The sequence below is a fragment of the Trifolium pratense genome, linkage group LG3, assembly GCF_020283565.1.
Source record: "Trifolium pratense cultivar HEN17-A07 linkage group LG3, ARS_RC_1.1, whole genome shotgun sequence".
Classification (NCBI taxonomy): Eukaryota; Viridiplantae; Streptophyta; class Magnoliopsida; order Fabales; family Fabaceae; genus Trifolium; species Trifolium pratense.
In genome coordinates, this window is record NC_060061.1 from 15,179,355 (window position 1) to 15,196,040 (window position 16,686).

Here is a 16,686-nt window from a genome sequence, read left to right on the forward strand (position 1 = left end):
AAATTCCATTTTTGTCCTTGGTCAAAAAATTCGGAACGCGTTTTCCGAATTTTGTTTAGTTCAAATTTGGAAAAAATTCGGAAAACACATTCTGAAGTTGTTTTTTAAGGCAAAAACAATTCGGAAATTTTTAGGACAAAAATGAAATTTCCAGGGGGTGGGTGAGAAAGTGGGTAGGTGGGATGAGAAATTTTCTTAAAGAAGCTCTCTCAGCCCAACTTTCATTTTAGCCCAATGACGTGGGCTACAAAGCCCAAGCCAAACTCAGAGTGATGATGTTTTCTCTCCCGACCCCCCCCATTTCTTTTATACCCCCCGAAAATCCCATTTTGCCCCTTGCGGTATAAAAAAATTTTGCCAAGATACTTCGGTTTTTACAAACCGCAGGCCATGGACTTCGGTTTATATAAACCACTCGCTAAATTACTTCGGTTAATGTTAACCGAAGTGTTTCTATATATAAATACTCTGCTGTCAGTTCTTATTATTCACAAAACGAGAATTTGAAAAGCTTACGGAAAGAAGATCAATTTTTGACGCATTTGAGGCTTGAAATCGAGATTGAAGCATCATCTAATGGATTCAACACGCACCAAAGCACAAAACTCAGGTAACCACCGATTTAAATTCGTTTTTTCTTGCTATCATAGGTTCTGTTCTCGCAAGGTTTCTGACAGTAATCCTTCGGGGAATATAAACCGAAGTCAAGTTATGTGACCTTCGGTTTATACGAACCGAAATGTTGATCCTCTGCGTTAGGCTTAGGCTTGGCTTGACTTGACTTTATATTGACTTATAAACTGTACTTCATATTGACTTGGCTTTATTTTGGCTTCATATTGACTTCATAGTGTCCTATGTGTTTAATTAGTGTTGTAATAGGATTGTAAATATTATGTGTGGTTGATTGATTGTTTTTTCATTTGCGTATGCTGTAGTTACGGAAGGCGAAATTAACGAAGTTGTCGAAGTTAGGCGACCTGTTGTGCTTGGCCTTTTTGCAACGGGCATTGTTCCAGCTGGTCAACCAAGAAGTCCTCCTAATGTGCCGCAGCCGATAGAAATTGACACATCGTCTCATTTTGCGACTGATAGGGAAGAGAACGACAGAGATGAGTTGATCAAATGGGCTCGAAGCGTGTCGCAAAGTTTAAGGTTCGCAATTATAGTTAGGCGATCTGATTCGGGCGAGAAGAGAAAGGCTCAATTGGTGTTAGAGTGTGAACGTAGTGGGAAGTATGTTCCAGCCAAGAAGAAGTTGAAATCCGATACCTCCGGAACAAGAAAATGCGAATGTCCTTTCCGACTCCGTGGGTATTACAACAAGGCAACAAAACTATGGCGTTTGACTGTTGTCAACGGTATGCATAACCACGAGTTGGACAAAGGGCTTGAAGGGCATCTCGTGGCGGGGCGTTTGAAACCACAAGAGAAGGATTTTATGGACGAGATGACAAGGAATGCGGTGGCTCCAAAAAACATATTGTCCACATTAAAGGAGAGAGATCCGGAAAACAAGACCTCTGCAAAGCAAGTGTACAACGCTCGTCATAGGTACAGAGTTAAAATGAGGGCGTCCATGACTGAGATGCAACACTTATGCAAGAAGCTTGATGATAACAAGTACTACTACAAGTATCGGACGGTTGTTGAAAATGGAGTAGAACATCTTCAAGATATATTCTTTGCACATCCGAGGTCCATAACTTTATTGAACTCTTTTCATACTGTGCTGATGATGGACTCCACATACAAAACCAGCAAGTACAAAATGCCGCTGTTTGAGATAGTCGGATTCACTTCGACCGAGAAGACATTCAACGTTGCTTTTGCCTGGCTCAGTAACGAAAAGGAAGACAACTTTATATGGGCTCTGCAACAACTACGGTGTTTGTTAAGGCGTGAGACAAATTTGCCGAAGGTTATCTTGATGGATCGAGATTTAGCTTTGATGAATGCTATTCCGGCTGTGTTTCCAGAAGCGGCGGCGTTGGTTTGTCGGTTCCATGTTAAGAAGAATGTGAGGACCAAGGCAGCCGAGCTGGTCAAGGTGAGGGATGGGGAAAAGGTCAAGGCGGCGGACATGAGGGAAAGAGTCTGTTTGGCGTTCGAGGATGTGTTAGATTCGTCTACTGAGGCTGAGTATACTGAAAATGTTATGGCTTTTAGGAAGTTATGTGAGAGGTGGCCAAAATTTGTTCGGTACGTTGAAGAGACAATTTTGGACACCGACAAAGAGAAGCTCGTGAGTGCATGGGTGGACAAGTATATGCACATGGGCAACCATACGACAAATAGAGCCGAAAGCGCACACGGTGTTTTGAAAAGTTACTTGACCGACGGTCTCGATGATTTGGTGAAGGGTTGGGAATCGATTCACAGAATGTTAGGCAATCAATTCACCCAAGTGCAAACTGAATTTGGCCAGAACATGTCTGTGTATGGACACACATACCGGAAGAAAACACTTTACTCGACTTTGATGTTTAAAGTCTCTAGACGTGCAATGAGATACATCCACACTGAATCAAAAAGAGTCGAGTTTACTGGTATGGATAGCATGAAGTGTGGTTGTCTGATGAGGACTAACTACGGGCTGCCATGTGCGTGTTTGATTGCCAAGAAACTGCACCACAATAGGCCTATTAGACTCGATGAGGTTTACAAACATTGGAAGATAATTTGTTTCCAAGATGAAGAAGTTGGTGGCGACGTCGAGGACGATTATGCGTGCACGGCAGAGTGGCAAGCAATTCAGGTGCGTGTTTATTAAAGGCATAATACACTTATTTTACGATTTTACGATCATTATGCGTTGGTTTTTAATTTTTAATGGCATTTTTTTTTTTGTTTGTTTTAGGAACGATTGAGGACAGCTGATGTAAGCATGAAAAATGAGATCCGAGATCAACTCCGCAAGATTGCGTATCCTACAACCACCGATGTGGAGCCTCCGACCACAAATGTAAAATCAAAAGGGGCTAAAAAGAAAAAGGTGGTCCGTGGAACAAGATCCACCAGCAGAGATAAGTCTCGATGGGAGCATGTTGAAGAATATTTCACGGAGACACAAGCGTCGCAATCGTCAAAGCCGTCTCCGTCAATTCCGTCCCACTCAAGGCCATCATCATCACAACCTACCGCATCAAACCCTATGCCTACGGTGTCTGAAGCTCCGCTCACTGTGTCCAACCCATTGCCACTAACCTCATCATCTCAAATTTTTGGAATTAACCACATGCCAAAATTCATGCATCCCTTCATTGAAGATATCACCAACGTGGACGGCGACGGCTATTGTGGTTACCGTGCCGTTGCATTGGCTCAGAGAGGCAACGAAGATGATTTTGAACTGATACGGTGCAACATGAGCAGGGAGTTGCGATTGAATAAGGATATGTATGTTGCTATATTTGGTTGCGAGGAGCGTTACCAATATATCTGTGATGCACTACTCCCACCCCCGAGGACGAGACAACGTACTAGTATTAGGAATAGTGTTGCACCGATGGATAAATGGTTCACGTTGCCGGATATGGGACATATCGTGGCCACCATATTGGATAGAGTAGTTGTTCAGCTCTCCATACTTCAAAACGGGCCTTGTGAAACTTTTTTCCCATTGCGTTCCATTCCGTCACCAAACCCGTCTTCAAGGGTTATTTGCCTTGGCGCGTTACCGGATCACTATGTTTTGGTAAAGCTTAAAGTTGGGTGTCCGATACCCAAATCAAACAAGTCGTGGAAGCAATATTGTGCTAAACAAAGTTTGGGTTGGGAAGATTCATTCATAGCTGCGCAACATAGGTTCGAGGAGATGATGAGCACCGAGAACGTTGTCCCCGTCAAAATAGTTGGTGCAGGCAGTAGAGAAACTCCATTGGTGATTGACTGATCATTTGGCCTATTTTAATGTATTTTACGTTGTTATATATTTTGATGTAAAGAACATCCATTTTGTAATGATATGAATCGAGATGTAATGACATCCATTTTGTAATGAAATATATTGAAGTGATTTGGTGTTGTGTAATTGTTTGTGTCAATATAATGATATTGGTTGAAGTAATTTTGATGTTGTGTAATTGTATGAATAATTTTTCCAATATGAATGTGTCTGGATGAACAGCGTTAACAATGGATTTCGCGTGGATGTCATTCCATGGAAGGTCGTGAGTTACAATATCATTGGTTGTCATGAAAATATATTTCGGTAACTAGGTACCGGAATTTACCCAGATTTCGGTAAATATCTGCCGAACCAGCCTATTTCCAGTGAACAACCGAAATTTTCGGTAGATTGGTACCGAAGTATGCTGTTCTTTCGGCAAATAGTTACCGAATTCAAATTTCGGTAAACATCTGCCGAACCGTACAAATTCCAGTGAACCACTGAAATTTTCGGTAGATTGGTACCGAAATAAGGGGGTATGATAGTCAACTTCGGTGAATATTAACCGAACTCGTATACTTCGGGGAATGCGAACCGAAATGTGTTTAAATTTACAACTGTTTACTGGGGGTATAAAAGAAAACTGGGGGGTAGAAAAGATGTAAGCATATGCCTAAAAACTTGTTAAAAATCATATAAATAACTTAATCGATACGAACCCGTCATATAATTTATATTTGAGATTACACCGACACTTTTTGTGGTCGAGATTGGACCGACAATTTTTATTTTTATTTATTTATTTTTTTTTTGTGGTCAAGATTACACCGACATTTAGTTGTGGTTAAAATTACACCGACGAAATTATGTGGCTGTAATTAGATTGAATGTAGTATAAAACCGCCGTATGTGTATAGTTGTGAAAAACACGTTTGAACAATTTCGCAAAATGAGTGCTTCAAATCGGTCTGTTAATAACAATAGGGCGACATCTCATGCATTTTCAGTTAAGTTTCGCGGTAACGACGAGTTGTTCTGCGTTGACCTGTCGAACAACTTGACGACTATTCAAGCTCTTAAACGCCAGATCGAAGTCATGTATCGCTTCAAATACGGCAGACAAATCAAAATAGAAAAAATTGCGTATTACGAATCGACAATCGATCTGGCCAGTGATAATGTCGGTGGATATGATGAGCAACCCCGAAAATACGAGTGGAAGGAGTTGAAAAATGATGACGATGTGAACGACATGTTCAATGGGGTAGAAGTTGATCCGAAGTATCCACGTTTGTATGCTACCTTATTAGTTACAAACTGAAATTTGGTTACTCATGTTGTTGAATTCTCAGTTATGTTGTCGTTGCATTTTCGTTTACGTTATCGCTTATTTTTCAGTTATGTTGATGTGACCTTTTAATTAATGAATGCTTTTATGTTGCACGTTTTTTATGCTCCATCTAAATTTTCTAAACGCTCGCCAAACGAATCAACACCCACCTACCGCATTTAAGCCCACCTAACTCCGCTAACTACCAATCCACCTCATTAACGCTCACCTACCGCCATAATGTGCACCAAACCCATCTTTAAATTCACGTGTTTTGTTGAATTCAACACTCGACAGAAAAAAAATAACGGGAAAATGGATGTCTCACTCATACAACGAATGAGATCTACTCTTGCGGCAGTTTACTTCGGCGATGGAAAACCGCATTTGTTTCGAATCAATGACGGTGAAACGTTCGAAGGTCTGAAACAGCAGCTGTACCAACTGAATCGCACCGTCAACAACCCGAACGACAATAGAACGGTATCAAATCTCCTGTATCGAAAGCCATCAATTGGTTCTGACGGACGCGTTGCTTTCACTCGTATGGCTGTTGAAAACAACGATGATGTTGAAACTATGTTTTCAATCTTCGAGCAGTACTCCTCCACGGGACCTATCGAGCTAGATGCGACACTGACAAGATCAGTTGAAGCCATCCTTGCTTGTCTTGTTGGGCCGGAAGACCCAAATAGGCAAACTAAGTGATGCGACCGTGTTGTTATCGTTTTGTTTTTTAATTTGCCTAAGTGTGTTTTCCTTTTCATCTTTGTTGTGATTTTTAGTTTGCCTAAGTGTGTTTCATTTTCTTGAAGTTATAATTAATACTATTTCGGTAAAACATTACCAAATTGTTCCCAGATTTCGGTATTTATGTACCGGAATTTTGACTCGCTCACTGGAAATAGGTAATTTCGGCACAACTTTACCGAACTCGTTATTTCGGTAACTGAAACCCGAATATTACCCAGATTTCGGTAATATCCTCCCGAACTTTTTTCTGGCTCACTGTTTTCGTATGTTTCGGCAGAGTTTTACCGAAATATATCTTTTCCCAACAAATGACTTTAAACTGTGTATCATCCGTGGGATCATATCCACGCGAAATCACCTGTTCGGATATAATCGTATTTCAAATGAAATTCATACATTCCAATCCAAATCCAATTAAAAAACAAATTAAAATGGAAACCACATTCAATATAAATCCATGTTCATACATCACAGGCAAAACGAAATTATACGGACAAATTGTTCCATCGTACACGGTAGGTTAAAAAAAAAAAAATAAAACATAGCGAAAACAAAAAATAAAAAACTACAAGCTGCTTGTTCCGGCATCTTCCGTTGTTGTCTTCTTCTTCTTCTTCCTCTTCTTTGTTCCTTCACCCGAGTCTCTTCTCCTCTTCCGTCGCACCAAATATGCATCTACAGGGTCCAAATCAGTGTAGGCTTTTTCAATAACCACCAAAGCATCGGCCAAATTGAGTTGACCATCGAGCGCTTTCCTCAAATCCGCTCGAACCTTCTTAGTCACTTCAGACACGTCGCATTCACCGCTCACGTTGTCCTCCTCAAGGTTAGCATGTGTTGGTGGATCCGCTTCAACCGGTGGCAATATCTTCGGATGAGAAACACGGTATAACCATGGAATGTATCCGGGTACGGTATCAAATGCACGCACAACTTTTGGACCTCGCATCTCCTCCGTCACATAGTTGGCAGTCAGGTAGGAAGCAAATGCATCAGCAATCGTAAACCGATTCATACCAGCCTTTGCAGATACATCAGGGTGCCTAGGGATAGACTGGACATGTCCGAATTGTCGGAGGACACGCTCTGGCAAGTGTGGATTGATAATAGCACTTCCACACATAATCCAACCAGTGTACCAACTGATATCTTGAAAGGGTCTGGTTTGCCGGTGCTCCTCATATGGGCAAAACACCACTTCATCCATGCGCATTGTATCCAATGCGGACCTATGCTGCCCTGGAAATTTTGGTCCTTTTAAAGGCAAAAATCTTGCCGCATAGGGATTGTCGTGGGTGTATCTCTCATCAACAAAACGTCCACCAAAAGTCTTGAAATGCGCCATAATCCAGGCCTATTGAAAACACATGATATGGGTAAGCAAAATATTTAATTATAACAACCGACATTCAGTTAAAAGGCAAAATGCATTTTGAGTTTGTATGTATACCTGAAATAGACAGTTATAACCACCATGATTTCCACATCTCGGGCGGCTTGCAGCATCCAAGTAGTTGTACAGATATGCCAGCCCAGAAGCACCCCAATTCCACGTGTTAACTAAACTGAGGTCTCGCAAGTAGGTAAGAAAAATGACGTCCACGTACTGCATACTTTTGTTGGTGAAAATGGTTGCGCCGATCAAGTAGAGCAAATAGCATCTAATGGTGCATTCCCTGAGGAATTCCACATCTTCAGCAGGCTTCTTTAACCTTTCAGCTTTCAAGGCATCCTTCAAATTATCGAGATACAAATCCTTCAACGCCTTAAACCCTATATGTGCTCCTTTCATTTTTTGAAACTCTTTCTTGCACTTACTAATAGGGAAGTTCAGATACTCTACGCACATCTCTTCACCATCTTCCTTTGTACATGACGTTCCGTTGTGGTCGAGCATTTTTCCGGTAATCGGAATATGAAGCAATGACGACACGTCGTCCAAGGTTATAGTCATCTCACCAATAGGAAGATGGAAAGTTCCGGTCTCAGGATGCCATCGCTCTGCAAATGCCGTCAACAGACCCCAATCGGTGTGATTGTAATTTGTCCGCCGCAGAGTTTCGAGTCCGGACGCATTAACGACATTCCAAAACCACGAGTACTCTTTCGGACATATCTTGAAATTGTTGATTTTTTTCCCGTTGTTCATTACCCTCAAATACCGGGATTGGAGCTGCAAAACATTACACTTCATTACACTTCATAACAATCGACATCGAAAATAAATAGTGTTATCTGAATCGTAACTTACCTCTCCTTTCCACAACGGGACAGCAACATGTTTTCCAAATCCCGGCAACAAAGACAAGTCAGACGGACCACCATCATAACATGTAACTGGTGGTGGTTTTACTCGTGGTGGGTTCCTTCCTTGTGTTACTCGCGTAACCTTTTTCCGTGGTTTTTTAGGTTCTGGTGGTGGTTGTTCAGCCTCCTCTTCCTCCTCCATTTCCTCTTCCGCTTCCTCATCAATTTCTTCTTCCCCATCATCATCCCCCTCTTCATCCGCTTCCTCGTCCGCTTCCTCCGCTTCCTCATCCACTCCTTCCTCCCCTTCCTCCCCTTCCTCTTCCCCTTCTTCAGAAATATTTTCTTCCACGTCTTCATTCTCATCTTGCGATTCTGCATCCTCCGGTCGAGGCTCATCCATCGTGGTTGAAACTGCTTTCCCTTTAGCTCGACTTGGAATTTTATCTACATTGACCGCAGCCTGTCTACGTGCAGAGCTATGTGCTTTGCTTGCACCGCCACGTCTTGTTCGGCCAACTTTGTCGTCCGTCATGATTCCTACAAGAAAACAGTCACCATAAGTATCTACGAAATCAATATTCATCGGTTACTCATTCAAACAATTTTTATACATAAATCAATACTCATACAAGCATTTTGTCAAACACTTGGTGCACATAAACAAGAATACAAATCCAATTCATATGCCCTAAAATAAATTACCCTATACAAGTCCAATCATATACCCTAAATTAAAATACAACCCCAAATTTAGTGGAATCAAAACAATAATCACGAGCATTAACAAATCAAAAAAAAAAAAAAAAAAAAAAAGCAAGAAAATGAGAGAGTTGAGTTTGAAAACTTACTTGTAGATATGAGCTTGGTGATTATCAGGGAGAAATTGAATGTTTAGAAGAGAGAAATTGTCGTTCTACCGGTGAAACCTTAAATTTGCGATTGAAACCTCCAAAATCGCCCTAGCCTCTGTTGCAAACCGTTTTCGCGCAAATGGTGAACGTTTAAAGTTTTTCTTAATATATTAGTTAATTTCGGTACATGCGAACCGAACTACAGCGTTTTCGGCAGTTGTGTACCGAATCTCACCCAGATTTCGGTACATAGTCCCCGGAATTTTCATTGGTTCACTGGACAGGACGTATTCGGCAGAAATATACCGAAAGATATTTCGGTTACCAGGTACCGAAATTTACCCAGATATCGGTACGTGGATACCGAAATTTTGTTTCGTTCACTGGAATATGATCTATTCGGCAGAAATTTACCGAATGTATATTCGGTTATCAGGTACCGAAAGTTACCCATATATCGGTACCTGGATACCGAAATTTTCTTTGGTTCACTGGAATTAGGTCGTGTCGGCATAAAGCTACCGAAATGTATATTCGGTTACCATATACCGAAATCTACCCAGATATCGGTAACTGGATACCGAAATGAATTGCATAATTTTTTTTTTTTTGTTTTTTGGGTCTTGCACGTTTATGTAACATCATAAACTATCATAACATAGCTGAGTATTAGACACATCACGCTAACGGAAATTTAAAAAAGGTAACGGGTAATTAAACGTAGTCAAATACACCAAATTGTTTGAATCAGACTACATCCAAATTCGACAAATTCAAATAATAAAATTACATTAAACAACAACTGAGTTACAATATTAGCTAAGCCTACTCTCGAGTGTTGTACCGTCTCCCTCTACCCCGCTTAAGTCGCCGACACGTCAAAACAGGGTTAAGCAAATTCAAAATCCTCCGCAAAGTACCATGAACAGGAGTTCCTTCCACCGCCTCACCTTCGCGAAGTGACCTCTCCACCTCATCCCTAACACCACGGCATACCTGAAGCATGTTAGGGTCATTCCTTGCTTCCGCGGCCTCTATCAACACCTCTAAGTTAGGTGGCCTTGGTGGTGACGCCGGAGCTTGTACGGGTCGCATAACTGGATGCGACACTTTGTAAAACCATGTCATGTATCCAGGTTCATGGTCCCATGCGCTAACCACAGCCTGACCCCTCATCTCTTCAGCAATCATCCTCAAATCCAACTCCTCCATAAAAACACGATCAATCTCACATAGGCTCATCCCCGGAGTCGCAGACAAATCCGGTTTTCTAGGAATGCCTTGGACATGTTTAAATTGTCTAAGCACGCGTTCAGGCAAATGCTTTGCTTTCAAATTACCACATCTCAACCATCCAGAAAACCAGCATGAATTTATCAAAGGGCGGACGTGTCGGTGATCATCATATGGACTGAATACGCAGTCGTACGTCTGAATATTATCCAAACTGTTTCTATAGCTACTTGGTTCCCTATGTCCAGCTCCAGGAACAAACTTTGCATTTCGAGGCATGACCTCAGAATAGATAGGATCCTGCGCCCACACGCTAAGTCCCGGAAAATGAGAAATTATCCAGCCCTGAAAGCATGACAAACAAGTTTCATTATATTGACGGACATTACATATCATACATGTTGAATAATTTTCGTAAGCGCACGCTTGTGTTACCTGAAGCAAAGACATGTACCCAGCCATCTGATTCACTGTCACCAAACACGCATCATCCAGATAATGTTGCAAATGAACCAGAGCAGCAGCACCCCAATTCCATTCACGGACAGCCGACAAATCCTGAAAATACTGCAGGTATACTACGTCCACGTAGTAACTGCTTTTGTTGCTAAATATGGTACAACAGACCAAAAATAGCAAGAAAGCCCGTATGGACCTGTCCCTATACAGCTTAATCTCATGCGCCGACTTACCTTCAGCAACAGCTTTATCAGCTAATCCGTGGTTAACACTATAGATATCCTCCACGTCAGAATGCTTCAGATGGAGCCCGTTCATTTTGGCAAAATGACCCATAACAACATTCCGATCAACTCCTAGAAATGAATTAACCATGTCAGCCGCTTCATCCCTTGACATTTTGCCATGGTTCAGAAACTTTCCCTCGATCGGAATATGCAACAGACACTGGACATCGTCCAATGTGATGGCCAGCTCACCCAATGGAATGTGGAATGAACTCGTCTCCGTATGCCATCTTTCAACAAATGCCCAGAGGAGCCCGTAGTCAAGCACGCTAAAATTAGTCCGGGTAAGCGGCTCCAAACCCGATGCTTCAACCACATCCCAAAACCATCTGTCCGTGCGGCGGGACGGTTTTTGTATATTAATAACTTTTTTTCCGCTGGCGATGCAACGTAAATTTACCGCTAAAATCTGAAAAATTCAAATAACACAAAAAATTATCGAGCTAACGTAATCACAACATTTTTAATAAAATAATCGTCGTATTTTAAATTGGTTTACCTCTTTGTCATTTGGGTCTGCATACCATATCGGAATAGCCATATGCTTATCGTACTCCGTTAACAAGGACAAATCCGTCGGTCCTCCTCCAAAACCTACTTCATCATCATTACGTGAACACTTTGGTGGTTTTCGGCGTACTGGTTTGCGCCGTTGTTGTCGAGGTGGTTGTTGCGGTGGGTCTTGCGGTTCATCTTGCGGTGAGTGTTGCGGTGAGACTTGTGGTGAGACTTGTGGTGATCCAAGATCATCATAATCAAAACACGCATTTAAAAATTGGTCGGCATCAAATTCATCTTGCACCACCAATGATTGTCCTAGACGTGTCCGTCCACGTGTATGCGACCCACCCGCCTCGGCATCATGTGTACCTTGCCCCGGAGTTGGTCCTTTGCGACGACCTCGTTTGGACGGATGATTTGCAGCAAGCTCTCTACGAGCGGAAGCATGTGCATTGATTGCCTTTCCATGCCTACCCCTAGGTAGATTTTCTTCCATATCTATACATAGATAAATAAATTCACAGTCAATACAAACAATTAATCTATGATAAATTCATACTTATAATTCAATCGAACACATGATTCTTGCAACAATGGAAACATAATTCAAATGGAAACATGCATTCATATTCACTCGTACATTTTGACAAACACTTAGAGTACACTATAACTCAATTAGCTTCATATTCACATTTAACTCAATTAGCAACATTCATTCATGCTAGTATGTAACCAATCTAACAACTAACCAATAATCAACGATTCAAACAACATAATCAACAATTTAACTCAATAATCAGATATTGAAATTTTGGAATTTTTATAGGGAAGAACAAAAAATGAATTTGAAATGTCATGGTGATGAGGAATGCATAGAATGACAAATAAAGGAAACAAACTTACTTGATGAAATGTGATTTGAAGTTGGATGTTGAAGTTGGCCGCAAATGTGTAGAAGAAAGGAAGAGAGGAGTTTTGTGGTTTGTTTTTCAAAATAAAACGAACTTACTGAAATTGTTCATATGTAAGATAACTTCGGTTAATATCAACCGAATCAACCCTTCCTTCGGTTAATATCCACCGAAGTAACCCTACATTCGGTTCGTGGATACCGAACGATGTCAACACCACGTTCGGTTCGCAATTACCGAAATGTTTCAAGATGTCAAAAGACTTCGGTTTTTATAAACCGCAGTACCCCCCAAGGGTAAAAACGGAAATTCAGGGGGTATAAAAGAAATGAGGGGGGTCGGGAGAGAAAACTTCCAGAGTGATTGATTTCATTCATATGAAGATATCTAGAACGTTCTATTTACCCCCAAATAGAAAACCTAGAACTTTCTACACATTTGGCGCGGAAACTACCAAACGGTTTTCGAATTTTCTAGCAAATACTCGTTTCCTCCTATACTTGGTATAAATTCCTCATCAGTATCATCTTCCAAACCATCAAACAATTGAAAATCACAATATTCAATAACAATCATCAAAGCTTTCAAATCTTCATTCAAGAAATCACTTCGGAGAACAAAATGTCGCTGATTCCAAGTTTCTTCGGTGGCAGAAGGAGCAACGTGTTCGATCCATTCTCCCTTGACGTGTTCGATCCATTCAAGGATTTTCCGTTATCCAATTCCCTATCTGCTTCCTTTCCTGAAAATTCTGCATTCGTGAGCACACGTGTGGATTGGAAGGAGACTCCAGAAGCGCACGTGTTCAAGGCAGATCTTCCAGGACTGAAGAAGGAGGAAGTGAAGGTTGAGATCGAAGATGATAAAGTTCTTCAGATAAGCGGAGAAAGAAGCGTTGAAAAAGAAGATAAGAACGATCAATGGCACCGCGTGGAGCGTAGCAGTGGAAAGTTCTTGAGGAGATTCAGATTGCCAGAGAATGCTAAAATGGATCAAGTTAAGGCGAATATTGAGAATGGTGTTCTGACTGTAACTGTTCCTAAAGAAGAAGTTAAGAAGCCTGAAGTCAAGACCATTGATATCTCTGGTTAGATACTAATTAATACTAAATCGAGTTCTGTGTTAGAATGGCGTTCTTTGCTTTATCCTAATGCGTGTGTTTTGTGTATTGTGTGCGCGCGTGTGTGTATGAAAGGATAGACTGTAATCATGTATGTGTTTTGTAATTTCCAGAATCTTATGTGAATGAATTCCAGTTTGCATTAGCCATATATTCCAATTTCCAGTTGGTTAAATTGAGTTTTATTTTCACTGTAATATAGTTGGGACTAAGAATATTGTGATACAAAAACATAGAATTTCGATTAGCACAATGAAGAATTTCAAAATAGTAAGGAACATTGTAATGATACTCGGATTAAAAGTATGAGCTATAGATTATTTAACTTATAGAACAGTTAGTCATAGGAAAAAGAACCTTACAGAATAGTAGTTGTTATATGGGTAAAAGAAAAATGCTACAATTTTCAGCACCTAAATGCCCAGACTGGATATGAATAATCAATATCACAATGACTACATTCTGTTTACTTTCAGGTTCAAACTAACCTGTGAACCTAATGAAAGAAGGAACTGATAATAATTGCTCATTTGTTGCGGCAGACCGAGATGCTAGAGATAGCATGTTTTGTGGAAGAATTGGTAATGGAGCTTCAAAGTTTAGCGCCTTAATCACTGTCTTTATAGATGGTCTTGATGTGCTATCTGGATTAGCACACCAAAGTCCAACTACTAGCAAACATTCCAATTCCTTCACATCAAATTGCCCATATAGCTTACGATCTGCTGCTGCAATGATATTTTTCAATCCATATAGCTCCCAAACCCACTCAACTAATGATACTTCACCCTCCAATTCTTGGTAGTGTATGGCCTTTTTTCCACAGGCTATCTCCAACAAAACAACCCCGAAACTGAATATGTCAGATTCCTTTCTAGCCTTGCCTGAGTCCATGTATTCTGGAGCTAGGTAACCTCTGGTTCCAGCTACAACTGTAGTTTCTGACCCTTTCTCATGATCCATCAGCCTAGCTAGCCCAAAATCACCAAGCTTAGTATTGAAGTTGGAGTCCAACATTATGTTGCTTGATTTTATGTCCCTGTGAATCACACATTTTTCCCATTCTTCCTGCAAATAAAGCAATGCTGAAGCCAACCCAAGAACTATATTGTACCTCAAGTGCCATGACAAGATGCTACCTTCACGAAAAAGATGAAAATCTAAGCTGCCATTAGGCATGTATTCGTATATTAGGATAAGTTCATTCTTCTTGTGGCACCAACCATTGAGTTTCACCAAATTTCTATGTCTCAATTGGCTAATGATCTTCACTTCTGCTGAGTATTGCTTTTTACCCTGCCGAGCAATTGGTGATATCCTCCTCTTTATGGCTGCGACTGAGTTTGTGTCTTTAAAATAACCCTTGTAAACACTACCAAAACCACCTTGACCAAGCTTCAGTGTCTCTTCAAAGTTGTTTGTTGCATCCAATAATTCCGAATAACTAAACTTCTTAGGCCCAGCACCCAATTGGAATTCTTCATCCATGTTCTGATCAGAGATGGTTTCTGACGTAGCAGGTTCTTCTTTTGCTTTATTCTTTTTCCACAATGCAATGAAGAATATTATTATGCAACTCAAAGATATCATTAGGACGCCACTTCCTAATACTTCACATAATCTAGTTATGATTACGTTCCGTTTCTTCTTAGGAGTATCTTCATGCCGAGTACTAAAAGACCACGACCGCAGCAAATGTTCCTCATCTGCAGATCCTGTTGAAGCTGATATGCCAACAATAACATGCTCTGTTAAATGCTCTCTTAGATCAATTGTGTGTGAAAATCTCTGCTCCTCTTGCCCTTCATTCAATCTCTTTCCGGTGAAAGAAACATCCAGATTTTTGTTTCTGGAACTATATTCTATGCTACAATGATAAAATTTCCTTTCTGAAACATCCACGGACCATTCAATATGTTTATCGGACACCACAGAATTAATATTCACTCCCACATGGTAGACAGTTGGGTCCCAATGATTGTGATGAGTATCAAACTCCACTGCTACAAATGAATACTCAGTAGAGTTTATAGCAACTTCCGTTGCATTCATAAGACCAAAACCCCCTCCACCTCCTATATGATTTGTTGTTGGAAGCTTTGGGCTTGCAATGAAGAATGCCAAACCATCTCCATGCTTACTGTGATTTGAAAATATAATAAAAGAAAACTTGGTACTAAAGTCATACAGTTGATTTGTTTTATTGTCATAAAGTTTGATAAGTTCGGGACTTCTGACTCGGCCAACACCAGAAGTCTTATCTGGGTCAGCAGGGTACCGAGTGAGTCGAATAACATAGTCAGAATCTACAATGGTGGCATCGCCTTCAAGCCTTGGCTGATCTTTACTATTATTGCTAAACCTAGGGTAATGAAAAGACACAGGATGAGCATGTGCAAGAGGGACTATAAGAAAAAGCAAAATTGTTTCCCTTGCATAACAGAATATATGAACCATTTGTCTAGCTTAGCTATATCAGAGTTGTTTAGTTTCATGTTTGAAGCCTAACACTTTCATGTAGTACTTATTTATTTACTGTTCTTTATTTGTCATTTATCTAACTTCCTCTTCTATGTAAATTATGTATTTTAATTATCACATTGTACATGTCTAGATTTCCTACACCCACAACTTGTGTCGATGGACACTATGCAGGAGGGATCACAATTATGCTCCTAAGAGTTAACGGACAACAACGTTTGAAGTTGTAATATTGTACTAAGTAGGAACAAACTATGTTGGGTTGGATAACAGAAACATTCAGACAATAAAAGATATATACAACTAAATATAATAGTAAATTGGTTCAGGGAAGGATGTAACATTTTAAAAATATAGAAAGTTGTCTTTTGGCTAAGGTCAATGATAGGAGTATTAAACAAAGCTGTAAACACAGACACGTAATATCATTTTGCAATGTTTTCCTTAGGCCACAAGTTATCAAACTTCATAATTTAGGACACTTGTCACTTCATCTCTCTCAAAAGCTATACATGCATCCTTTAAATTTTCAACTAATGACTTTTGAAGGTATTTTCTTACACACACTAAGCTTGTGTATTATTTAACTATGAAGCACCGACACAGTCATGATAAAAG

The 16,686-nt window shown here is 40.4% G+C and overlaps 5 protein-coding genes across 6 annotated transcripts; 3 read left to right on the forward strand and 2 right to left on the reverse strand.

Annotated features, from left to right (window-relative positions):
* The first annotated feature begins 2,366 nt into the window (after positions 1 to 2,366).
* On the forward strand, positions 2,367 to 4,060 carry LOC123912812. Its single transcript, XM_045963391.1, has 2 exons — positions 2,367 to 2,758; positions 2,861 to 4,060. Exons 1-2 carry the CDS (start codon positions 2,384 to 2,386, stop codon positions 3,893 to 3,895), a joined length of 1,410 nt encoding a protein of 469 aa, XP_045819347.1. The 5' UTR covers positions 2,367 to 2,383; the 3' UTR covers positions 3,896 to 4,060.
* A 1,477-nt stretch (positions 4,061 to 5,537) lies between these two features.
* LOC123914629 lies at positions 5,538 to 5,930 on the forward strand. Its single transcript, XM_045965825.1, has one exon. It carries the CDS (start codon positions 5,538 to 5,540, stop codon positions 5,928 to 5,930), a length of 393 nt encoding a protein of 130 aa, XP_045821781.1.
* A 3,842-nt stretch (positions 5,931 to 9,772) lies between these two features.
* LOC123912811 (protein MAIN-LIKE 1-like) lies at positions 9,773 to 12,822 on the reverse strand. Of its 2 annotated transcripts, XM_045963389.1 has the most exons (4): positions 12,460 to 12,822; positions 11,555 to 12,054; positions 10,745 to 11,464; positions 9,773 to 10,654 (listed from the first exon to the last, which is right to left on the reverse strand). In XM_045963389.1, the coding sequence occupies exons 2-4, from the start codon at positions 12,050 to 12,052 to the stop codon at positions 9,902 to 9,904; spliced, it is 1,971 nt and encodes a 656-aa protein (XP_045819345.1). In that variant the 5' UTR covers positions 12,053 to 12,054; positions 12,460 to 12,822; the 3' UTR covers positions 9,773 to 9,901. The 2 variants fall into 2 exon arrangements, with proteins under 2 accessions (XP_045819345.1, XP_045819346.1); XM_045963390.1 differs by lacking the exon at positions 12,460 to 12,822 and having other exon boundaries at positions 11,555 to 12,056.
* Positions 12,823 to 12,878: 56 nt separating this feature from the next.
* LOC123912814 (18.2 kDa class I heat shock protein-like) lies at positions 12,879 to 13,738 on the forward strand. Its single transcript, XM_045963393.1, has one exon. The coding sequence runs from the start codon at positions 13,089 to 13,091 to the stop codon at positions 13,557 to 13,559; it is 471 nt and encodes a 156-aa protein (XP_045819349.1). The 5' UTR covers positions 12,879 to 13,088; the 3' UTR covers positions 13,560 to 13,738.
* Positions 13,739 to 13,852: 114 nt separating this feature from the next.
* Positions 13,853 to 16,648, reverse strand: LOC123912810 (L-type lectin-domain containing receptor kinase IX.1-like). Its single transcript, XM_045963388.1, has one exon. The coding sequence runs from the start codon at positions 16,042 to 16,044 to the stop codon at positions 14,071 to 14,073; it is 1,974 nt and encodes a 657-aa protein (XP_045819344.1). The 5' UTR covers positions 16,045 to 16,648; the 3' UTR covers positions 13,853 to 14,070.
* Positions 16,649 to 16,686: the final 38 nt, after the last annotated feature.